At 41.8% G+C, this 25,152-nt stretch overlaps 1 protein-coding gene across 3 annotated transcripts in view; it reads left to right on the top strand.

The window, feature by feature from the left end:
- HSPA12A (heat shock protein family A (Hsp70) member 12A) overlaps positions 1 to 25,152 on the top strand; it is a 91,049-nt gene that overhangs the window by 16,817 nt on the left and 49,080 nt on the right. Inside the window, exon 1 of one of the 3 annotated variants that reach the window (XM_080597612.1) lies at positions 11,446 to 12,955. The exons of the other annotated variants lie outside the window; for them this stretch is intronic. Within the exon in view, the coding sequence (XP_080453738.1) occupies positions 12,928 to 12,955 (28 nt within the window). The 5' untranslated portion in view covers positions 11,446 to 12,927. Of the gene's footprint in view, positions 1 to 11,445; positions 12,956 to 25,152 lie in introns of those variants that run through there. 3 annotated transcript variants of the gene reach the window in all.

Genomic DNA, 25,152 nt, shown 5'->3' with positions numbered 1-25,152 from the left:
TTTATTTATTGATAGCAGCTGAGCAGTACGTGCTTCACCAGTGACAACGTGCTTTTTTGTTGTTGTTGTTGGGAACACTTCAGAATTTAGCAGTGTGTACACGATATTCACATTATACCCCTGAAGTTACCTTGCATTTGTTTTCCTCTTGCATTGTAGGACGCTGTTACTAATCCAGGATGAAATCATCATACATTACGAGTGTCTCCTGATTTTAGCTATGCATCATATTTCATAGTGTTGTTTGTCTGAAACACTGTATTTGTGTTTCTGTAACACTGGGAATAAAACAATGAAATTGCTTCAGATTTACACTCCTAAAATTGTAAGCAGAATTTGATTGATTTCCTCCACAAAGTGAAGCTTGCACATTAACTTGGCTAAAGAAAAAGGTCATATCAAAGGGCACAAATTAATCAGCTGGGACAGTGCCATTAGCTATGCACTAAGCACTGGCTGTGTATTTCTGCAGCTCCTAGCCTCAATTTTTTTTGACATGTTGAGCACCATGCATGGGGATGCTGAAAAAGCAGGGATAGTAAGAACAACACTGAGAAGGTCTGAATATTTTGTCAGTGATTGAGTGCTTATAGACTTTTGTGAAAAGCACTGAATGAAGTCTTGAGGCTACTTCACTTACACACAAGGATAAAAGGTAAGCTAAAGATACAGATTTGCTGTAAAATTCAGGCCTTGGGACAAACAGGGTTTGGGTTGAGCAGTGTGGCATCTTTTGTTGCCCTTGTGAAATGTGGGGACGCGATCACAGATTTGTTCTCTCCGATCAGTTTAGCTTTTATTTTAGATTTCTGCTGATTGTTCTTGCATTCGGGTTTTGTGTGTGGTTTTGCTTCTGTTTACAAGATGTGTCCAGCTCCTCACCAACATTGGCAATTGTGGTTTTGGATCCTAATTGGACCTGTGGTATGTGTTCGGGCCTAAAGGGGCAAATCAAAATAACATTTGTTTAAGAATGTTACCAGGTTCAGGTTTGTCTGTCAAGTCAAAGTCTGTGTACAGTTGTTTTCCATTTTGTTCTCGCCTGAGTGTGTTTAACTTCCATTGGCTTTAAAGAGGGTCATGCAAGGTTGTTAAGGGACAAAACAAGCACTGCACAAATGAAATAGATAATGAGAGTGGAGTTTCTGAAGATGATGTTGTGCCATTCTGAAGATGTCCTTGGCTGTTTCAGAATGCTTAGATAGCAAGAGCCGCCAGGAATGCTTTTATCATCTGTGCTTGCCCAAGAGTCTGCAACCTTTCCTTTCAGATGCTGGCCTTACACAGTTTTCTGTGCCTCTGTCACCTCTTGAGTAGATTAGTGTAGTACACGGTATCTTGAATAATGCACTGCAGTCATTGGAAGCTTTGGCTGCTGTGGAAAGTGGTTGCTGCCTTATTTGAAGAGGTTGATTCAAGTGTTCAAAGTCCTGAACAGTTTGAATCCAGCATGAGTTTGAAATCATCTGTCTGGAAGGCCTAACTGCAGGAGCTGATGTAACTGCAAGAGCGCAGGATTATAGCCTCACCCTTCCTCCCTCCTCTGAATCTTAAGGGACTTAGATACAAGGAGTTAGGGATCCTTGACCCCGTTGACATGGGGTCATTGACATAGCTTCCATCTTTTGCACATTTGAGCTTTTGATCACAGCATATTTTTCTAGTCTCATAAGGTTTTCCTGAAGAAATGATTGATTTCAGTAGGAAGGAGAGAGGAGCCTTTATTGATGAAGCTGCAGAGTTTAATTTGGGCCTTTTTAGCAGAGTTTCGTAGCTCCTGCCTGCTGGTTTGTGGGGATGGCTGTCATGCAAACAAGTATGAAGTTCTGGTCAAACTTTTTTCTTGTACTGCAAAACTACATGCCCTTGTTCCCCATTGGTTACTTTTAAAATATAAATCTACATTTGCTTTAAGCTTTGTATCATCAGCCTATTTAAAATAGGTCTGTATATTAAATCTGGCATCTCTGCAGTACTGGAGTGTGTACTTCAGATTATGTTACACTGCAGAACCAAGCAGTGGAGACAGCCTGGCAGTTTACCTGAAAAAAAATACTAAGGAGGTAAGTATCCCTCAGTAGGTTCATGCTATGTTGTCCCCCCTCTTTCCAGATTCAAGGTGTCTTACGTTGCCACTAACAACCTCTTCTGAATTCTGAACAGACTTTGTGTTTTAGAGAGTGTTTAGGAGATCTTGGCCCTAAAGAAGTGTTTTCAATAGACCTTTAAAGGCATTTGAACACCTCAGTGCCTGTCTCCCACGAGCCTTGCAGCCAGATGGAGTCCTCAGCTCCAGCAATCCCTCAAGCATTTATAGGGAAGAGATGGGCAACCAAAGTCCTCACAGATGTCAGCTGTGTGGAGAGAAAATCTTACTAGGCCAAGACAGTAACAGCAACTGTGATAGGACTAAGATGGTCTCTGGGCAAGCAGGCACTTCCTGGGGGATTCCCAGACATGGAATTTTATCTGGAGTTAGAGGCTTTTGTCTAAACGAGCACCGTGAGTGTGTGAACAAGCTGCACGAAGAAAATGGTAAACGAGCATACAGAATGCTGAGAACTCCTGAGAATGACTTGGAAAGGTCTTGAGCTTCGGTATCCCTCTTGCAAGAGAAAGTTTGTCTCTTTGTCAGAACACCCATTTGTCTGAAAGCAAGGAAAAATAGGCACTGGTTTCTTCCGCTGTGTACGTCTGTACAGCGAGTCACCTTTTGGCTTTGGCATGCTCAGAGCACCTGAAAGGATCAGAAGGAGCTAGCAGTGAAAACATGGGAACTTGTACTCTTAAAATACTGTTTCTGAACCCAAGACATCAGCTAGAGCTGAAGCTGCAGGCAGATTACTAGCTGTGAAGGAATAGCAGCATCTGCCAGTTGGCAATAACTTAGGTACCTGCACACTTAGAAATACGCTAATGTAGCACTACGAGAAAACAGTGATCCCTAAAAGATGAATGAGAGCCTCGAAAGGGGCTGATCCATAGCTCCTGGTGCCCCTACTCGGCTGTGCTGGTTGAGAAGGGCCAGCCAAGCACTACAATCCAAAAAGCCTTTGACAAGGAGATTCAGCAGTGAATTGAAAAGATCTATGATTGCAGCTATTCATTCAGAATTGTTTTGCCTGTAAACAATATCACATCAGAAGGGAGTTATGGTATGCATCCATGTAAAACTTGTTCATACATACCACAAAAAATTTCACATTTAAGTACAACTGATTCCCTTCTTTGTTGATAGTAACTGCATGTCCTTAAAACTGTAAGTCCTTAAAAGTCCTTGAAATTTCAAATACCTATGTTATAAACCGTTTGGAGGAGCATGGACTCCCAGGCCGCCCAGCGCTGTTTTGCTTGCTGATCGCTTATTCAATAAACTAATTCTTTCTGGCTAACAGAGTAATTTACAACACCTATAGGAAGACAGTTTTAAGAGAACTATCTCAAGGTAAATTTAGTATTTGTTCCAGCAAATATCCTTATAATTGCAAGCAGAGCATAAAATCTTACAGAAGCTCTCCACACACACGGATGCACAAGAACATACATTACAGGGGAAAATGTTTGTGCCAATGGGTTTGTCAAAGGACCTAGAAATGGAGACAGCTTTCCGGCTGGCTTTGCAAAGCAATTTTACGATTATCTCCTTTGATTTTTCAATGAAGGTTAGGTGTCTGGCTGAATTTGAAAATAAAGATGGTCATCTAGCTATCTGCGAGTGCTCTAAATACTAGATATTTCCTCTTTCAAATGTTGAGTTTCTGCATCTCAGAGAAAGCAGCAGCAAGTTAGACTCTTTGAAACTCTAAAATTAACCATTCAGAATTAGAGTGCTTCTGAACTATTGTTTTCCCTAGCTTAGTGAGAGATGGCGAGTCCTCACAGCACCCATGCGGTGCTATGGAAAACAAGTTATGGATGCCTGTGAAAAACTGACTTTAAAACCTCTTGTTTGAGTTGCTTCGAGTGCAAAATTGAGATGATGAGAGTTAAGTGTGCTGCTTTTGTAGTAATTTAATATCTAGCGCTGAAAAGCTTGAACCAGGAAGGCTGACCATAAATAGCCATTCACGGCAATGTTTGCATTGTTCACGTGCCCATTGTCTGCATAGGCAGTTTACAACTGGGAATACAATTTTAAGTTAATGTTATTCCAGACCCATTTATCTGCCAAAAATACTCCTCAGATCTTGCATCAGCGAACAGGAAGATGTATTTGATACAAGCACCCTATTTTCCCTGTAGCTATATACAGTATTTCATGTCTTATTAACATAATATATCCACAGTGAAGTTTATAGGCCTTGACGGATAGCACCTCGGGTGAGAAAAAGGATGACAGAGAAAATTTACTTTTACAGCGTCCGTCTTTCTGGATCTGTTCTTGGACAGCTTGACACCAAAGGCTATAAACATAGACTGGAATCCAAAACCTTTTCTGCGGTGACCTTGTTTTAGAAAACACTTTTCTTACCTCCTCCTGCTTATTTCTCTCTCGGCAGTCACTCCTTGTGGTACATTCCTTGCCATGTGATCCTTCTGTTTCTTGAGCAATGCCTTCATTTTTTTTTGTGTTGTTTACTACCTGTTTTTATTTAAATCATGCAATCTGAAGACCTACTTTATGCTGGTACACAAATTGTGTTAGTGAACCATTTGATTTGATGTAGGCTTGTCTCCTCCTTTTCTTTTCTATTTCTTTGGCAGAAAGCTTTTCCGGGAGGAGAGCTGTGCCTATATCAAGCACTGCATTAAATTATACTTTAGTGGCAGTAGTTTGGTACATTCAAATTTAAAATTGCCCATTCTTTATATTAGTAAAAGAAGGTCACTACTGTCTAAATAACAGAGCAGTCATATGCAAGCTCAAGGCAAAGGATTGAAAATATGGACTCAGCCAAAAATATAGTCCTCCGAAAGAGAGATGTCAAATGGATTTAAACAGTATTTTTACACATTTCACTATTTATAAACAGTGTCAAGTACTACTTTTCACGTGAAAGGTTATGCTGCCGTTCTAAACAAACTGAATACAGCTTGCTTTAGTGATGGCTTTTATGTTGTGCTTGCTCCCTGTCAATATGACATTTTTTCTGCTGAACTGATTTTAAAGAAGCACCTACATTTACTTTCACTGCCCTTTGTTTCAAAGAGAGGACAACAAGGATGAACAAAGATCATCTGAGGTGTGAACACATTAATCTCTGTGCATTTGATCTGTTTGGGCTTCCAAATGTCCTTGCTCAGACCTGCTGTTGTTGCCTGATCCTGAAAACAATCTAGTCTCCCTCTCAGCATGTTCTGTCCTCATGTTTTCTTAAAACCAAAAAAACAAACAAACAAAAAAACCAAAACAAACAAACAAACAAAAAAACTATTATGTAGACCTCTTAAAACATCTGAATCCAAATTTTGTGACAGTCATACTGGTGCTGTAGACAATCAGTTTCTGTGTAACAGCACTGATTAATGAAGTGTGAACTCAAGAATATTGGAAATATTAGTAAACATTACATCCACTGTTACAGATTCCAGATATGGGGACAGCTATCGTCAGTGTTTGATGGCCCGATTTAAAAATAATTGAAACCAATGGGAAATTTTCCATTGGTTTGAAAAGACTTCAGATCCAGCTGAAAGAAGCTGTGATCACAGTTGCCATCATGTCTTAAGTGCAAAAAGGAATGGGCATATTTTTGGGGTCAGTGAAAATTCCCATTTTATAAGATACATATGCATGCATAGTATACTAAAATAATTACTTCTGACTTTTCCAAAATGATAATTTTCACCAATAAATAAATAAATAAATAACAAATTTTATTGCAAATAATGGGGTCAATATTATGTGATGATTCTTTTGCAATGAAATAGAAAATTAAAATGATTATATTTCTTCAAGGAATTAAGACAGCTTTATGGCAATTAAGTTTTAAAAAGGGGCAACATTTAAAGTGTTAGTTTTTCTCCTAAACAAATTCTTGGTTTATTCAATTACCAGGACCAAGCACTTCAGCAATGATTTAGCCTAAACACTTAGAGGAATGTCAACAAGATTCTTTTCTGCTGGCAAAGATGACTGAAATAATAAATCATTATTGAAAATACCACAAGCAAAATCAACAGATTTTTTTTTAAGAGGATGTTTCTTGCATTGTATGTTCCACTTGAAAGATTTTGGTGCAGATTGTTGTATTTAAATGAAAATGGACAAATAACAGCATTCTCCAAGTCACTGCTTTGTTTCATCAAAGCAAGATTTGAATTACCGTTTCCGATTTCAATTACTTTTGTAAGCCAGTAGAGCTCTGCTGTCTTCTTTCTTTATCTATGATTGAATTCTGAAGTCAGGGACAGACTGTATTCTTGTTTACATTTGTGTAAATACAGGAAATAGCTTATTTTTGTTTCTATTTTTTATGTACCCAGTGTAGTAATTAAATCAACATTCGTTTATAGAAACTGTTTCAGTGATGTTAATCTTGTATAAGATGAACTACTTTTCTTAAAAAGAGTCCTATCTTTGTAATATGATTGTTGAGCTGTTAGTTATTACATAGTTTGACTTTTTAATTACTTACTGCCGCTCAAAATAATTCCTCACCTTTACAGGAATAATATGACTTACAGATTCATAACCTTCATTTTTGCATACTAGACTCCATGGTTAGAAATCCTCAAAAACTGGTGTCAGTGTCTTCCTTCAGAAAGAATTTACAACCAGTGATAGAGTGGTATAACCTTATGGAATTGGTATCCCTTCGGTGACAACGAAGAAAAAAACATCAGAGGTCTCATCTGTCTCATGCTGAGACAGATATCAAGATAGCAAGCGGAAAGCCTCCCTCTGTTCATTTGGGATATTAGATACTTTCATTTATGGACTTGTGCCCTCATTAAGGATTCCAAAAATAGAAGTATGTGGTAGTTAAAAAAGAATGTGCAGAGACAAGTGGCACATTAAGATTTTGAGGAAATGTTGGTGATACTCAAGATACTGTTAATTTCAGATATTTTAGGCAAAAGTAAATATTTTACTCAGTCACTGACTGATTTAGTCCTTTAATTTTTCCAAATGTGTTAGTTATCGGAATGTTCTTAAATGTTTTGTAAGAACATATTTCAATAAGGGGGTTCATACTAACATACCCACTTCCACTACATCTCGGAGTATTTCTATTTTTTTCTTCTTATCTGTGTAATTTACTATGCTTTGTCTACCAATGACTGAATAAATAGTACCATTGTAAGTCCTAAGTATAATTTCTGTAAATATATATATTTTAAAGTTATTCTCTGGAAAAAAAAAATCTAACATCACTTATATTTGAATATTACATTTCAAGATCCTTTCTAAGGCATGTTTTTATAAGAGACCTTTAAGAGTTTAGACTTTTCTTTTTGGAGAACATACTTAGAAGCAAAAATCAAATCATACAATGTTCATGTGCATGAAATTTTAAAGGTTGTAAAGCCTATGAAAACATGTATATTAGAGTAAAAACATTTCCAGTATTCACTAGGCACCTCTTTTGAGTGTCAGAGGGCTTTGGGTTATTTTTCATTTCCCTTCAAAATCTAAAATGTTTTGCAGCCCTGCTACCTTGCTGAATTGGAGGTTAGTGAATTCATTAAGATTTACTCCAGTAAGTAATCAACGTGTTCAGCCTAAGGTGTAGGTATAGATTCCCCTGTGTACTTCAAATAGTTTCTTGTAAAGCCGATCATGTCATTTATTGTTTGCTCTATGACTTTGTTAGGCTTCTTTAGCATTTCTTCAGTTGGCCTCTAAGCTTCTTTTATTCCTCTCTACATGTGTCTGTCTGCGACCTCTTCTGCCTCCCAGATACAGGGTGAGATGGATGTAATCAAAAGGGCGTTGTAGAGCCCACTCTTCTGATCCGTTCTGTACTAATCCTGATGATCTAGGTTGACATCCTTATATTTACATATTTGCCACATGGTTTCTCAAATGGCTTAGGAAAAAAACCACCCTTAACCAACCTGACATGTACCTACATAAAACCGCAGGGACGGTTTCCCTATGAGTAATGAACCTGTGGAAACTGCGTATCCTTCTAGTTTCAAATTTTCCCCTTGGATAAAGTTTATTTGGAGCATCGTGTCAGTTGTGCTGCCTATCTTTCAACACGTTGCCTTTTCTTTCTACTATTTAATTGGACCACAGGAACTGGACCAGGTAGGAGCCTGGTAACTGTCTTATATTTGATATATTTCTGTGATGATGTTTTTATGTATCACAGGTGCACAATGAGAGATTATGCTCCTCTGTGACTTGTCAAGGCTGATAATTTTCTGAGTTGGCTCTCCTTTACACTGTCAAATTCGTTATAATCAGTCTGGTACAGGATATTTTTAAGGGACCAAATTACTACTCGCCCTGCAAATAACACTGCTATTTTGGTATTGCCATTTAATTCAGTGAAGCAGTCTGCAAAGTATGGCTGTACACAGTAACACCCGGACATGCCTCCTGAGGGGTACAATGTATTCCCTTGAGCAGAGGTCAGAAGAAGTAGGGTATCCAGGATTTTGGCCTGCCCAAAATGGAGTTCCTCATTTTTGCAGGTGGCTGCCACTTTTTTTTGTAGTCACCTGCCGCTTCTGTTCACTTCAGTGGAGACCGATGTGCTCATTACTTATTTAATCACTGTGTATGTTCACAGGAACCAGATAACAAAGCTAGGCTTATGGGTTGATGCACATGCAGCTTTGTTACTTTTGGAAAATGAGAACAGTATGATCTCATGAAGTTATATAATTTATTTTTTATACAACCAAGGTAGAAGAAGAACAGTGAATTTAAGGAAGAATTGAGTTCAGGACATACAATGTGAGTGGAAACTTTTTGGGACTGAATCCGTCTTTCGCCTTGTGCACTTAGCACCTAGCGTTGGGATCCACAATAGGATTCTTGAACATTTACTACGTGTTACCACTGGAGAGACTGTTCATTCAGCATATCTAAATTGTATAGTTTGTAAAAGAGGTGTAAAAACAAAACAAAACAACAACAACAACAGTGGGAGCAGTGGTTAGCAATGGGCTGCCATTTCTGTGTTTGAAAGTACTCTCCAAAGGAGTAATGTATTGCCAGAGATTCATGGACACCAGATCCCCACTTTCAGTTTCTACAGCACAGCAAGTTTCTTGCAGAAACCTCATGCTCTGAAACGGTGAAGAATCCTGTGATCCTGTGCAGGTTCTGTTCTGAGAATGATGCATTTCCAACTGATGCTGGGATACCAGGAACAAGAAATGTATAAAAGAGGTGAAAACTGTATAAACTGTTCTTTTGAAGAAACCCTTCATGTTCGTATGTGCTCATATTTTTCTTTATTGAAAAGCTGTGATAGCGCTGAATAGCTCTTCTTCTTGTCTCTACAAAGATTTCTTGAGTATTAAAATAAGAGGAAAGGGGAAGATAGCAACTTCATCTAGGAAAACACAGATTGCCAATTGACTCGGTAATGAAGTTAATTTCTAAGTTATTAGTACATGAACCAATGTGCAGAGCTGGAGAGGTAAAAGTGCTGTAAAGTGGAAAACCATACAGCTGGAATGAAGGAGGAGGTTGCAATAACTGCGCAGATGACAAAAACATCAGGTATTATATGTTTAATGGTGCTCCAGAAAGTACCTCAGAGGAATCTTTGCAGTATGAAACCATTACCCCAGGCATTTTAATTGAGCAGGTAGACATAGCGTTTGGAGGCATTCCTGAGCTGCCAGTACAGGAGGAATGCTTACCTGCCTTCTCTTCTTTTGCTTTAAATGTGTTGTATCTTTTAAAGATACCACTTTCCCTGGTGCTGGTATTGGGTATGTGGCACACTGATCTCCACGTCTGTAATAAGATCTGTACATCTTGCTGTCAGACGCATTAAAAGCAATATCCAGATGCCTGCATTCCTTCCAGGTCTCTGTGCCTCGCATTTACAGCTCGCTGATTCTCAGTGCTACCCAGCAGCGCCTTGCCGAGCCCCTCATCATCATGCGTGAGAAGCACGTAGCTCTTTTCACTGGCGGGCCACAGTTTTGTGCAGCACTCACACCATGTGAATATGGCCCTGAGAGGGCACTGTAGTGATCTTCAGCCTTCTCATGAAATTTTCATTGATGCTAATGCCTAACATCTATGTGGTAGCTCTGTTAAAATCAGTGAGGTTAGACAGCGATTATTCTTGTACTGTCAATTTATGTTGGCATATCTGAACCCCTTGTGTGATGGATTGAATGGTTTGAGGCTGCAGCTTTCTAGAAACCTAGGAGAAGTGCTCTGTGGATGAAAAATACAGTATATTAAATCACTGTTCTTGATTGTGTTTGAGAGGTATCAATCCCGAGTAGGTGCTTGAGAGGGAACTTGAACAGAAGGCTATCCCAAGCATCCGCAGTAATCGTATTTCTCTGCATAGTCAGACTAATACCGTAATAAATATGGGACCAGGTGCTTGAATTTAACGCTGATGGGTATCTTGGTAGTCTTACAAAAATACTGTGACATTTCAAAGGTTCTTCCTTTGTGCTGCTACTCCCTTGCAACGTACTAAACCAGCTGATGTTGGTTCACTGAGAAGGAGAAAAAATTCTTTCCAGATCCGCACTAAAGCTGAATCTTGTGTAGGGGACAAGCTAATTAGCTCATCTATACATTCGTTAGAGCAGGTGTTCAGAGAATGTAGACGACTTTACTTTTGCTATCCTTTTCAAAATCTATCTGCTGTACGCTTACTTTTTATTTGTTATATTTAGACTCGTTTCCTGTTATGCTTATAAAATTTTCAACCATTAAAACCACAGACTCCAAACAACATATCAAAATGACCATAAAAGTGACAAACTTCCTAAGGAATCAAAACAAAGTGTTTCAAGCCCTCAAGTGGGCTTATTTGTTACGGTAACCCTTTCTGAAAGTGTTTTTTCTTTCATATGAAATGTATTTTTAATTTGTTTTCAATGGAGAGAGTTGACAGGGAAAAAATAATGTACTGTTTTATTTTTCTGTAGCATTTTTCAGTATGATTTAGTTTTATCTATCTAAAGCAAAACACAATTTAAGATGCCTTAGTCCTATGTTTTATATTTTAGATTGCGAGTCTATTTTTTTTTTTTTTACTTGGTTCTTCTCATTAGATTGAAAAGGAGATGCTAAGCTCTCTGGGAAAAGGGTCTTATTTCTGAAACCAGCAGTCACATGCGTTCAAATATTCTCCTGCTGCATTATTCAAAACACCTACAGCTGAGCGCGTAACTTAGGCAACCTGGCTTGATACTGAATAATGTAGTCACTGCCTTGACATTCGGATAGATGTCTGTACCCAGCAAATGCTATTTTTATGCGTGTTGTCTTGTTGCTCGAAGCATCATGGAAGACTTGCCTGCATATAATGCCTTTTTTTTTTTTTCCTGAAAGTATACGATTCGGGTCTGTGTTTGTTTTTCTTGATTGTTTCTTTTGCTTCTCCCCCTTCCTTTGTTAATTATCTCAATGCATTCTAAAGGGTACGATCAATTGCTATTGAAGTGTATTTAATCCGAAGCAAAACTTTGTTGCTATTTAAGCCTCTCGTCAGGAAACCCAGCGCTGGGGTTGTTTGGTTTCTTATTTCCGAGGCCATTTAATGGCAGCATAAATATTCAGCCTGACTATAAATAGGTAATTAAAGCAGCCCATTGGCCAGATGTTCCCCTTTGTTGCATGGCACGGCGCAGGGGGGAGCGCAGGCAGCAGCAATTCCAGTGCACGCCGCCCCTGCTCCTGGCAGATCCTGCAAGCGATCCCTGTGGCCGGGGATCTCCCCAGGGAGCTACGCGTGCAGCTGATGTGCTCAAACGCTGCGGTTCCTGGGAGCCTTTGCGGCGTGCTCCTTCCCTCCCCGCTCCTCAGCGGCTCGGCAAATCCCTTTGGGAGGCAGAGAGCTGGGGAGCCGAGCGTTTGCTCTGGTCGCGACAGCAGGTTTGGGGAGGCAATCTTCGTTTTAGGGCGCGCAGGGCTGGTGCAGGCCTCTGCGGGTCGGCCGTGAACACGTGAGGTGGTTCGCTGGGGTTTTACCTTCGTGCCACAAATTGGCTCCTCAAAGGGAACAAAACACAGGGGCCTGAGCTAATGGCACGAGGGCTCTTGTCAGAGCCACGCTTTGAGGGAGGGAACCTGGGGAAAACCTGGGTTGTGCTGAGTAAGCACCTGCAGGCTGTAGGGTTCTGCTCCAACCTTCTCCAGCCCTCTGGGGCTTCCCCGGATCCTGCCTGGTCACAGCGACAGCTTCGATGGGAGGACTCGGGACAAGCTTTGTGTGAACCTAACAAAGACCTGTGGTGGGTATCGGGGTGATGTCCTGAGCCCAGGAGTCAGGAGGGGCTGAGGCCGTGCTCGCAGTTCGTGCCCTCGGTTATTTGCTCCGTGGGAGCAGCGCTTTCAGAGCACGCATGGCTGCTGAGGCTGGAAAATAAGAACAGACCCAAGAAGCAGGGGAGGGAGACAGGAAAACGCTTCCTCCAGCTGCAGGATCACGCCCGGGAGGATCTCAGCCTCATTTTTCCCCTCGGCTCTCCTCGCTTAGGCAAACTCTCACGGCTGGAGCGCCGGCGGGCGCGTCTCTCTCCCAGGTCCTGCAGCCCCTTCTGATCACCTCCAAACCTCCCGGTACCGGAGCTCGGCCCGGGGGGTGCCAGAGCCCTGTCCAAGGGCACCTCGAGCCCCGCAGCGCCGCCGCCGCCCCCCGCAGCTCGCCGTTCCCCCCCCCCCCCCCCGTCGCGATTAGCCGTGCCGCGGCGGGGAGGGGCCGCGCCGCCCCTGCCAGGGCCGGGGTGGGGCCGGGAGGGAGCCGAGCCGAGCCGGGCCCAGCCGGGCAGCGACAGGAGGAGGAGGAGGAGGAGGTGGAGGAGGTGGAGGAAGGGTGCCCGGCCATGTCGGAGAGCGAGGGCGGCGCGGCAGGTAGGGCGGCCGCCGCAATGCAGGAGCGCGGCGCCGAGCGGGGAGGAGGCGGCCGGAGCCGCCCGGAGGAGGGGTGGGGGGCACTGCCACGGGGGTTTTAGGGGACACCGGGGGGTTTTGGGGGACACCGGGGGCTGCAGACCTGCAGTGACCCCCCCGAGACCCCCCTGAGGCGGCGCTGGCCCGCCCCGTCCCCGGGGGTCGGCGCTGCGGCAGGCGGGGGGGGGGGGGGGGGGGGGGGGCGGGTGCGGGGACAAAGCGGCGGCCTGAGGGGGGCTTGGGGGGCTCTCGGGGGGGAAAGGGGAGTCTGGGCTGGAAATGGGGTGCCCCTGGGGGCGAGGGATAAAGGCAGGGGGTGTCTGTAGCTGGGGGGGGGGGGGCGATGCGGTGCAATAAAACCCGGCGGCAGGGTGGGAGAGCGGGGTGGGGGCGGCCCCGGGGGCTGCGGGTCTCGGCTCGGGACCTGGGGGCCGGATCCTGGCGGGCCCCAAACGAGGGTCCCGTGGTTTTTGGGTCCCTTCGTGATCGCGCTGTGCCTGATGAAACCCATCAACGAGGCTCACTGCAGGATGGGGGGGGTCTGCTTGTGTGGGGAGGAGGCTGGGGAGGGATGGGGGGCCTGGGGGTGAGGTGATCTGTGTGGGGGATGCAGACCCAGGGGGATGCAGGCACAGCCCGGTTGCATCCGATCTCCCCGTCCCTTCTTTCCAACAGCGCTGCAGGGATTTGAGAAAACTAATGCTGAGCCTAAGGTGGCGGTGGTAATTCGTGGGGAAAGTTGAAAGGTTGAGTTTATACGGATCGTGGTGGGATCCGGGGAATGTTTAGAGTAAAATAGCTTAGCCGCAGCGCGTGTGGAATAAAAGGAGGCACAGGGTGTCTGTTTCAAACAACACAACAGTAATAATTAGAAGCTAGTTGAGTCTTCAAGATGATCCTTACAGCATCTTTTCCCCCCTCGTGTTTGTGTTCCTTAAGTGCCTCCCAAAGCAAGTCTCTTCTGTCTGTTTTGTGTGAAGCTGCCTGTAGCAGTTCTCCTGCAAGCAGCTGACAAAGGCGAGGAGAGAGTGACAGGTTCATTTGTCTGTTGGGTGGCAGGGTGTCGTGTGCTTTGTCTTCTGCCAAGTTGCAAGGTTAGGGCAGTGCAGTGCTGAAATCAAGTAACTCGTGGCACAGGGAGAATGTGTGCAGGAGGGGATTTTGTTAGAAGGTGGAATACCAGGTAGTAAATCAATGATTTGTTACGCCAGAAACCTTTATGTACTTTCCAGTCTCTGGAATGCTGAAGCTGTCAGAGAAAAAAAGACTTCAGGGATAAAACGTGGTTTAGGGAGTGTTACTGTATTGACAGTGCTGAAGCTGCAGTCATTTATTGCAGCAGCGTGCAATGCGCAGAAGAAATGTCTGGATGTAAAGCAGCAAAGTGTTGCATGCTCTGAGTGCCAGTCATTGCACAGCTTCGCTTAGCGCAGCATTGCGGTATCTGCAGTTTGCTTAGCATGAGCCTGGATGAAACTGTTCGTGTCCAGGAGCTGTTGCGTGTAAAACTTCTAATTATACCGACTTTCAGCGCTTTTGGCTTAGAACTGGGTGATGCTGATCCAGCTGACAAGTTTGCCTTTACGGCACACACCCAGTAAGGTTTTGGTCTGGGTGTTCAGTTTATTCCCGCTGGGCCAGCAGCAGGGAGGGGGCTGCAAGGCTCCCCGAGGGCTGCTTGAGGCCCCAGGAGCTCTGTCCTGTCCAGGGGCTGCTTTGTCTGGCAGATGTTTGGGGTAGCAGGGTTTTAAGCGGGTCCCGAGGGTGTGACCAGTGTGTCTCAAACTTATCTGCAACCAGGAGCAGGAATAGACTGCAGTGGCTTTGGGTGCCAGCTGAAGTTAGAGCAGCCTTCAGGAGGCTGGCTCTGTGCAAGGAGAGCAGAGTGCTGCCTCAGCTACAAAAGAGCTGGTCCGTGCACATAAACGTCAAGGTTAGGGTTCTGTTACGCTCTCTGACTCTGTCACTGTTGTTTGGGGCAATACGCGAGCTGACTGCTATTTTACCTTGCACTCTTTTCTGCCAAATGCTTTTTGCTATCATCTACTATGATGCCACTTATTCTATCAATAACTGCCCCAAACAACCATAACTTTATTTTAAAAAAGAAATCTTAAAATACTTTTTTTAGTTTGAAGCAAAGGATCCCATCACCTCCATTTTCTGTACCTGAATTACTTTTTGATGTTGTGTAAGGCGGGATTTCAGAAGCGTTTGACTTCAAAGAGTGCAACACTTATGGTTTTAGTAAAGTCTGTCTGTGGCAGGTTTAGTCTGTATGTATTGTGAAAGCAACTTGGCTTATTTGGGTATTTAAAAAAGCTACGCAGGCTCTCAGTGAACAATAATGGAAAATGGGTAAATAATAAAAAACTGCATTCAAGTGATGGTACTCCCAAGGAGAAGAACAAGAGCAGTCATGACCATAAGTGGGTATGAAGCAACCTTTGGGGGGAGCTTGGCTCTATTGCTATTATTTATTTATTTTAAAGTAGATGAGATTTGCCATTAACGATTTCACTAAGCAGCTTCTTTTTATGCGTGTCCATAAATACCATCAATCGCTTACATATTCAGCTTCTATATGATACTTTTAACTCTTCTGTTAACAGCCTTGCTAGTTGAAAGTAGAAATGGGTAAAACTCTAGGTTACGACACTACGGCGCAGACCTGCCCAGCTGTGCTTCCCCTGCAATGAAGGAGATACCAGGAGGACTCGGAATCTGTTTCAGGATGAGCTCTGAAGTCCATGGGCCGTGACTGTAAATGCTCTGCTTGCTTCCCAGATGTTTTCGGGAAGAGTGTGCAGCTGTTTTGTGATGTAAGGCCAAGGATGTTGGGGTTGCGCTCAGGGAATGCTTCTGTCAAATACGAACTTCAGGGATGTGAAATGCCTGTAACATACGTGAAGACTTCTCATTCTTAACTCTACCAAATGTTCTGGCTCCTCGGTCATTAAATTAAAACTGCCTCTACTCAGTCACCAGGCACATTCTGGTCTTAAAAAGAACTTTCCGTAGTTCTCGTTACTCAAAATATGTCAACTATGACCCATTTGCTGTTGTGTTAAGAAACATAGTGATATGCATTTAAAATAAACAAGTATGAGTTTTAAATTTTGCCATAACTATTATTAAAGCAGTAACTTTGCAGTGTTTTAAAATTAGGATGGCAGTGGGTATTAAAACAGGAAATTCCTTCAAAGCCTGCCTCAGAGGGGTTTGAGAAAGGTTTTCATGTAAACGAAAAGGAAAATGCAGTCACTTCGAATAAAAAAGTAAGTAAATAAACTAAAATGCTCAGAACGTGGACGCCGGCACTCAGGCTGGACTGCCTTTGTTCTTGTTTTCTCAGTGCCTTTGCTGAGGACTGCATAAGGGTGTGTCAAGGACACGGGAGATCTGCTTTAGCAACCGCATCGCTTTGGCATCGTTTTGCCCTGGTGCTGGCGTGCTGCTGAGATCTGGTCGTGTGCTGGAGTCGTTTGGGGCTCGCTGGCCCCAGTAGCCCTACTGTGACTGCTCTGCAGCATGCTGGGCACACAGATCGGTTCTGAAAGCATCTCAATTTGCAAGTACAGGAGACCTGGAGAGGGTCTTCCTTCAACTGTTTCTTCTGACACTGATTCTTGAACACTTTGACCAGCGCTTACAGTCTGTGCTCTGGAGATGCAGTTTCCTAGGAATTTTGAGAGGCATTTCAAACAATTTTTATCATTTGGAGTCAAGAGAGTAGTGTGTATGTGACTGCAGTTTTATAGTAACAATTTCATGTAATCTGTGGAAGTTTATTTGCTCTTGTCTCTGAAGAATAACTCTGTCTGTATAGCAGAAATGTGCCCAACCTGCTGTAGTCTTCTTGGGGAAGTTTTTCTCCTTATGGGAGAAGCAAACAGCATAGGGAGTCATCTGTGAGCTCTGCTTTGGTTTGTTCCTTTTTAGATATGTTTCACATCTGTATTGCTTTTCAGGACCCCTCTCTAGGGGTTTGCAGAGCCTCTGTGTGTACTCTGTCTAAGGATTTTAAAGTTCAGAGTGCTCCATGTTCACCTGTTGTGCATGGCCTTTCACCACGAGGCTCTCTGTATTTGTGTGCATGCTTTTCCTCCTGTTTCACGTGAAGTCTGGAGTGGATATTTGGATCTATCCCTCTCTCTTACAACAATCTGGCTGTTTTTCTCTTGTAAGAGGTAATGAGAACATAAAAATCAAAGTTTCTTTAGTGCATCTTTGCCACCTCCTGATCATTGGTTGGGAAATACATTACTGTGACAATCTGATGTTGCAAATTTCATCTTCATTCAAGGGCCCTTGAGGCTTTCTCCATACTTAAAGATCAAAATACCAGTGGTTATGGTAGGCCCCGTTCCTTGTGCCAAACACATCTAACAAATTTAACATCTCTTTCTTAAGTTTCCATGGATACCTTAGCAGAGCACACGCTATAATCAGACCGGTAAGGCATGCCATTTACAAAAGCTTTCAGTATTGTCGTGATGGGACTCCCGTGTTCAAAAATCATCCTTTCACAGTGGCCCTCTTGCTTCCTCAGCTATGCTCATCTTGTGGTTTTAGCCATAGGAGGCTCCATTGCAAGCTGTATCATCTGCGTGTCATCGTGCAAGTGTACCTTTTTGGTGACCATCTGCTGGTTGCCAGTGGTCCCATTGCTGTGACGTGTATGCACGGTCATGGCATTTGAATGGAGTCCTGACGGGTGCTAGTATAAAAACCTCTGGAAATTGATTTCGATCGGTGACTGCATGATTTTGTGATCTGCTCTGCAAATCCTAAACATCAGTTTTCTCTCTTCTGTCCTTAGCTTCTCTCCTCATAAGGTACTTTCGTTTAAGCCTGCTTACTAACCTGTTTTCAGGATCGTAAAATTAAGAAAATAAAGAAACACGCTTATTTTCGATTTAGTTGTAAAGTGTTGCTCATACCCATAGACTGGAGATTCACTTTGCTAATGAATTGTGAAGTTTGACATCACTTTTTGCAGTTGTGCAACTAACGTTCCCTTATTTTCCCATTTTTGAGCAACACCAGCCTTGAAGAATGTTAAGGGATTTATATATCACATCGCTCATGCTGACCACTAGAATAACTACTGCTTCTTACAGTTTGGCTAGTCCTTTTACACTGTCTCCCTCTTTCTTTCTTGTTGTTTGTTTGTTTGTTTTGGGTGAGAAGCAGGGGCAGGGGAAGAGGTTTATTTCTCTGCTGAACACAAGATCCAGAAAAGCCAAACAGTGATTTTTGTTCAGTCTTTTACCAACGTTTCTTTGAGTATCTTGACCTAGAAAGGTAAATCTGGGATTGCTTTCTTTTCGGGATACAGTTACGTCTTGAGAAGATTCTTACGTAGGAACTCATGCTAAAACAGGGAATTTTATAATGCTATAATGTTTTGGTTGTGTTTTTTTAAAAGAAAAAGCAAGCAACCAGCCCACCTTCAGCTGGTAAGTGGTGCATTCCCCAAAGTGCCTAGCATCACACGTGCTCTGTTTTATGCGTGTGGTCCTGGGAACTGGAGCGTAATCTTATTAGTGCCATTCCTGACAACCTTGCAGTGAACCAAGTTGATGAGGTAGATGATGACAGACGTGATGGTGACAGAGAGACAGCAGGAAACCTTTTCTAGGAAGGTTTCTTTACAGAATCTAGGCTCTGTGAACATCTGTGTGTTTTGTTTTCTGTTCCTTAGGTGTTTTCGTGTAGAAGCAAGGAGGGAGGAGATGAGAGGACAGGAAAACGGTGCTTGCTCAGAGGCTAATAGTCCAAGGAAGCCTGAAGGAAGCGGGTTCAGAGGAGTTTGTTGAAGGGACAGCAGATTAGTTAGTGCATACTAAAGGTATCTGTAAGAGAACTGTGCCTGTGGAATATTTAGAATGATCCTGGGGAGTTGTCTTACAGTACATTGAGCCTCAGAATTTGTTGTTAGCCCACACGTACCACAACATGCATCTGCTAACGCAGCCTGCCTTCCCCATCTGCATAAAGCAGAGTCAGTTGTGTTTCTTCTGGCAGTAGGGCATGGGTGCAGAAGAGCCAGAGTTCAGGACATGAGCAGTCTTTGCATGACTGCTGCTGGTGAGTTCGCTGCGCTCCAGGCCCTGCTGTGTGAGCGGGTTCTGATCAAGTGGGAAAAATCTCAGGACTCATAACAACCTGGCAGAGGTTTTACAGACACAGTTGTGTAGGAAGCATGGAAGCATTCGAGGTCTGTTCTGGTCCAGTTTACTGTCAGAAGAGGTGAACTTAGCGCAAGTGTTGTATTCAGAAGGTTATTGCAAGTTCCTGCATGTGGTTTTTAACTTAAGTTTAATAGAACAGAAAATAGGTGGTGTCTTTTAGTTTCCTTTTGCATGTGAGGTGCAGGAAAATGAATAGTATCCCTGAAGCAAGGGACGGGATGAATCTGGGATCGTATTCTGATAGTCTTAACAATAATAGTAAAGACCTTAGAAAGCTTGATAGCATAATGGAAAAGTAATTCCTCCACTCAAACTGTAACCGTGATCGGAAGGGAATGTAAAAACCTAAATGAAGAAGTTCATAGCTTGTAATGAGAAATATGTCTAATTTTTAGATTTTTTTTTAATTTTTATTTTTTATTTTATCCAAAGAATTGGGAGAATTTTTTCTTTAGAAAATTACTGTGCTCTAATTGGTATCATTGCAATGACCGATTATTATGAAAGGGTATCAGGAAACTTGGATTTGTATCAGGGATTAGCTGCGGCTGTATTCATAGAAGGGAAGTACTTTGGAGTCTTCAACAGACTGGATGCCTACTGGCATTTTAAAACAAAGAACTCTGGTTCCGTTGATGTTAATAGCAGCAGGGTCATTAGTTTCAGTGGAAACAGGAGGTTCTTACTTCTGATGTGAAATATGGGATCTTTTTATTATACATGAGGATGTTTAAAGTATTTCTTTGTATGCGCTTCTCTCCATCTTTTTTTTTTCTTGTTGTTCTATAATTATTTTCAAAGGCCATCTTTGTATTTGCAGTAAAATGCTCTAGGTTGTCACATTACATTTGGAAGCTGTGACGTTTTGTGCTTAATGCAAAGCAAAGTCTCGGCAATACGAAAAGCTGAATAAGGTTTTCTTTACCAATGCAGCGGTTGCCAGCTAATAGCAATATGGTAAACCCTTCCTTCCCTGTTGTGCAAACATCATTAGCAAGCTTTGCTTGCAGCAAAATGATTATTGATGCTTGAAATGATATACAATGTTTTGAATGAAAAACAAAGCTTTGAATTCTGTTCTCTTACTGCACGATGTCTACCCTGTCCCCATATTTCTCTCGGTGTATCCTTTTTAAAAATTTTTAATCCAGAGATGTTGGCCAGATGGAAGATGAAGAATTTTGTCAAGATTTTGGTATGACCAGCGAAATGAATGAAATCAGAACCACATATAGCACTCACTCTCACAAGCCTCTGGATGGCTGGATACTGCAGAGAAATGGCCATCAGATATGTGCAAGTGTTTGATCTGTGAAAATGATCAGCACGTGCACAGTGCATTCAGCATTCAGTTAACCTGGATTTATAGATAAAGATCAGCTGCAGTAGTGGCTTTTGTAGTAGGTCTGATGCACCCTGACTTACCATGTCCACCTGGTTTGTCGGCCAACAGATAACTAAGAGGCCGAATGGATTTGCCATATGGAACGGTAGATGCACATTATACAAGTGGAAGAAGGATTGTTGTTTGAGGCATGGTGGTGTAGTGCAGGAATACACAGGAGTTTGGGAGCTTCTGGAAAAGGATTTGGTATCTTGATCTTCCCAGTGGAGTCCCTGAGCTCAGCCAGAGGCTCCAACCTACACAACGAATGGAATTCATTGCGCTGTAGGTCACGGAATGGAACAATTGATTTAGGAATATCCCTTTGTACTTAAACATTATTGTGGAAACACTTCTTAAAATGCTGAAATTATCACCTGAAACAGGGAATAGTATTGATCCTATCATTGATTCAGAAAATCAGTGGAGTTTAATTAGCAAGTGTTAGATTTCTGGTCACGGCAGGAAGATCACAGTGATAAAAGTGACCTTAAGATGCATGGATTGGGATATAGCATACTCACTAGGGTTAATGGTGGTGCCCATTTTCTGGTTAGCAAAACACCTGTAAGAAATCCAGGCCATGAGTGCTGAAGCTTTCAGTTGGAAGTGAGGTCTGCGAAGGTTCAGCAAGTGGACTTCTCTTCCCAGCCATGACTCTACTGCAGAGCATGCCTGGAAGGGTCCACCATGCTGGGGTTTCTGATGGAGAACTTGTGGCTTGATACCTTATTTATTCTTTTATTTTTTTTTTAAAGTTATTTCTTTTCCATGTGATAAACTAGTAACATGAGACATGCTCAAAAATTTCCCCTCTTTTCTGTCCTGGCTGGATTTCTGTGTTTAATGCTGTTTAGCAGCAAATCATTGCTGAATTGCTGTTTTTACTTGTCTTCTTAAATTCTTACCTAGAGAGATCGAACACTTACAAAAACTTTAGCTTATCAGTTTTCTGTGTTACTTGGGTTGCAGGACACCTTCTGTTGGCAGTGAATCCATTAACAACTTCCCTAACATTTGAAGCAGAAAATCTTGCTGATGCCTGGTATTGCTGAATTTTATAAAAGTAAATATTTAATAAAGTTAATGAAAGAGTAGATTTTGTGTAGCTGCTGAAAAAACTCGTAGTGCCAACTTATTACTTATTACCTTTACAACTTATTACAACTTATTGTGACTGTGAGGTTTAGCAGCTGCTTTTCTTAAAGCAGGTTTAAACTTTCTGGCTTAAAACTGATTGTCTGGGACCACAGCAATCCTCCTATGTGATGTTTGAGTGAATTACTAAAACTTATTTATCCAGTCCTGAACAATTGCAGGGGCTCCAAAATGTGCAGGATAGACTTGATAGTCTTCCAGAGGAGACCACCTGCCATTAACTGATTTTTCTAATGAAACAATGAGCTTGGTCCCCTAGATCTATTAGATTTTTAGATCTGTTAGTAAATCACAGCTGAACGTGTTATCAGTGGAAATGTTCATATTAGGTCAGCTAAGTTTTTATTAATTTTGTCGACTTTGCTCTTACTGACTATATTCTGTGTTACTTAAAGATTAATCCTTTGTTGCTTTTTGTCATCAGCTAAGTTGGAAAACTTAGAGAGTGGCTGATCATTTACCGAGAAACAGGAAAATCTAAACTGATTAGGTACTGTAGGAAACCACAGCAAATAAACTCTTGCTTGTGCTTAGATGAAAAGAAGGAGTATTTTAAATTAAATCTGCTAAACCAGCAATTGCAGCTAATACGATAATGGATATGATTCATTATTAATACAGTATCTGCTGATCCCATAATTTTACCAGTTCTCTAAGTGTTAGGGGATTTGGAAATCAGATAGAATCTTCTGAATGTTAAAAAAAAAAAAAAAAGTGCTGAAAAAGACAGACTTAGCTTTTTTCCCTTCCTCTACTGTTCAACTTGAAAATGCACAAGATGTGCTTGGGCAATTGCTTAGGACTAAAGTCAGAAAATGCAATGACATGGTCAAATTCATTCTGTACACATTTAGTTAAACTATCCAATACCCTGATATAGACAGTTGTATTTCAAGTTAATGTTTACAAGCAATGATGTGCCCATACTTTAGTACGTAAGTAAATGAAAGAATTTCTGTTCAAAAAGTTTGCATCATATCTTGGATCAGTTTAAATATTAGTGTAAGTATTTGAAGACTTAATTTGGATTCTAAATCAGGTTGCTCCATTTATTGTGACCTGCAAATTATCAAGAATTAAATGTTTGTTTATCACATGTTATTTAGCTATATATCCTTTCGGAGTGTGTAGTTTGGCACAGATAGTGATCCTTGGTAAACACAGGAGATAAAGCTGGAACTTGAGCTATGCAGGACACGATTGTGTTTTTTTCTTTAAATCAGCCTCAATAAGTCATTTTGCTTTTAGGGGCTGTTCCAAATACCATGATACTGTCCAGGACATAATTTTCTTTTTTTTTTTTTTATTTTTTTTTAATCCTCAAGAAGAGGAATTTACTCCCAGAGACTAGGCATTTTCTTGTATGATTTCAAATCAGGTTCCTTGCAACCCTTTACCCATTCTCTGGCTTTCTTTTAGATTAGCCAATCCCAGCTCTTTAGAAATAAGAGGTTTTTAAATATCCAACTCTTGCTGGAATATCTCTGCATTACTGCTCTTCTGTGACACACATTTCTCCCCCCAAGCAAATGCTAACTCACCGCGTGCTCCCACACACACAAGTTTATTTTAACACCTTTCTCTTTAGATAGGGTAGATAGTACAAACATTTCCTAATTTCATGTGCTTTTCACAACTTTTTCACTACTCGTTAGAAGGACTCTTGGCATTACATCCAAGGTGGATGGCCTGCAAGCATTTTCTGTAAACGCCAACCACTTGGGTAAATGACTTTTTAACTTCCTAGTATTCTGAACTGCGTTCATTCAGTTGTTAGCTCTGCAAGCTCTGGTAGTGTCAGGGCCTCTTTTAACAACAGAGTTACAACAATTAGGGTTGCCCCCATTATTGCACACCATTAGCTAGTGGTGTTATGAAATGATATCAAAACAATTTTAAACTGGTGCAACGTAATGTGACGGCTGCTTGTGCCAAAATGATAGCAACTCTACAGAATCACCGTAATAGTGTGCTTTGGTTAAAATTCTAGTTTGCTACCTGAGAAATTGTAAAATTGTCTTCTATGGTTTTCCTCTCCTGATCCAACAAAACTCCAGGTTGGTAGGGCTCATTGCAGAATTCTTGTTTAGCAGGAGCTGACATTATTCTTATTTGCGGGAGTGGCATATTACTTAGATGAAGTGTAACAATGAATACTAGTGCAGAATGGTCATGTTCTTGGAAATATCTGTTTTGTCCTGGTCAAGAAATACTGATAAATCACTAGGAGTTTAACTTTCCAGCAGAGTTGAGCAATTGTTGAGAATTGGAAAGACTAACTTTTTATACATAAATTTTCAAGAGCATTCTGAAACTCAAAGCTACTTATTTTAAAGATCTTGGATGAAAATATCTAAATCTTTTTTTAAGTGATATTTTCTATGGGTAGCAAAGACAGCCCTCTGATTTCTGCTTAATATGTTCTCGTTGCTGCCAGATATTTTTATAGTTGTGGATAGAGCAAGTGTCTTTGTATACATTTTTCTACTTCTGGATAATCACAAGTTAATTGGGTCAAATAAATTCTTAACAGAGCTCCACCCAAGTTAGTGTGCTGTCATTGGCTGAATATGAATATCACAGTGGTTGTTTAATCGCTGCTCTCTGAGAGACCAAAAAATGTGTAGATTGCCACACGGGATTTTCTGAGCGTCATAGGGAGCTATAAATAGCTTTTCAAGGTACACCCAGGGAAGGCTGATAACTGAAGACAGGCTGGAAAATAGATCACTGAAACATGAATGTTGAAACAGGTAACAGAAAGAACTAGTAGCAAAGAGGAACACTGAAAATACAGATAGTGATTTGGCGTCTACCTTTTTGTCCTCTAAAGAGAGAATCCTAAGAGGGGGAAACTTACCATGTTGTAAAGATGCTGCGTCAGCATTGCAATGTCCTGACCTCCTCAGAAAGTATTGGTTTGGATCCAGCCAGGAAAGACAGCAGGTTGCAAGGAACCTTTTTATTACTAATTCTTTTTTTTTTTTTTTTCCCCTGAAATATTGTTCTTCAGCTCTAAGAAAAATGCCATGTTGATGGTATAGAAACGAATCTGGTTTTGAAAAGAGGAGGAAATTGTGCGAATGGATAAGGAAGCTGATAACAGCATCTGATCCAAATAGAGCTTAATGAATCCAGCAGATTCTGTGCTGTCACAGGCGGATTCTGTGCTGACTGTGGGTTTCTGTATGTTACCACAAAAGGAGTAATGTAATATATTCTTGAAGAACTTGCATAGGAAATGTGAATGTTCTCCTTCTATAAGTGATTCTGAATACCAAACTCAGCATACATATTATAACTTGAATAGAAGTAAATATTGTTTCAAGAGCAATATTAAGATTTGGAGGAAACTTTTCCTGTGGGCAGATTATCCTGCAGTTGTCTACTGCAAAGTTTTTGCATCTTCCCTGGGAAGC

The sequence above is a fragment of the Anser brachyrhynchus genome (assembly GCF_964034855.1).
Source record: "Anser brachyrhynchus genome assembly, chromosome: 6".
Lineage (NCBI taxonomy): Eukaryota > Metazoa > Chordata > Aves > Anseriformes > Anatidae > Anser > Anser brachyrhynchus.
The sequence above is the reverse complement of the archived record's forward strand: the minus strand, read 5'-3'. Positions and strand labels throughout refer to the sequence as shown.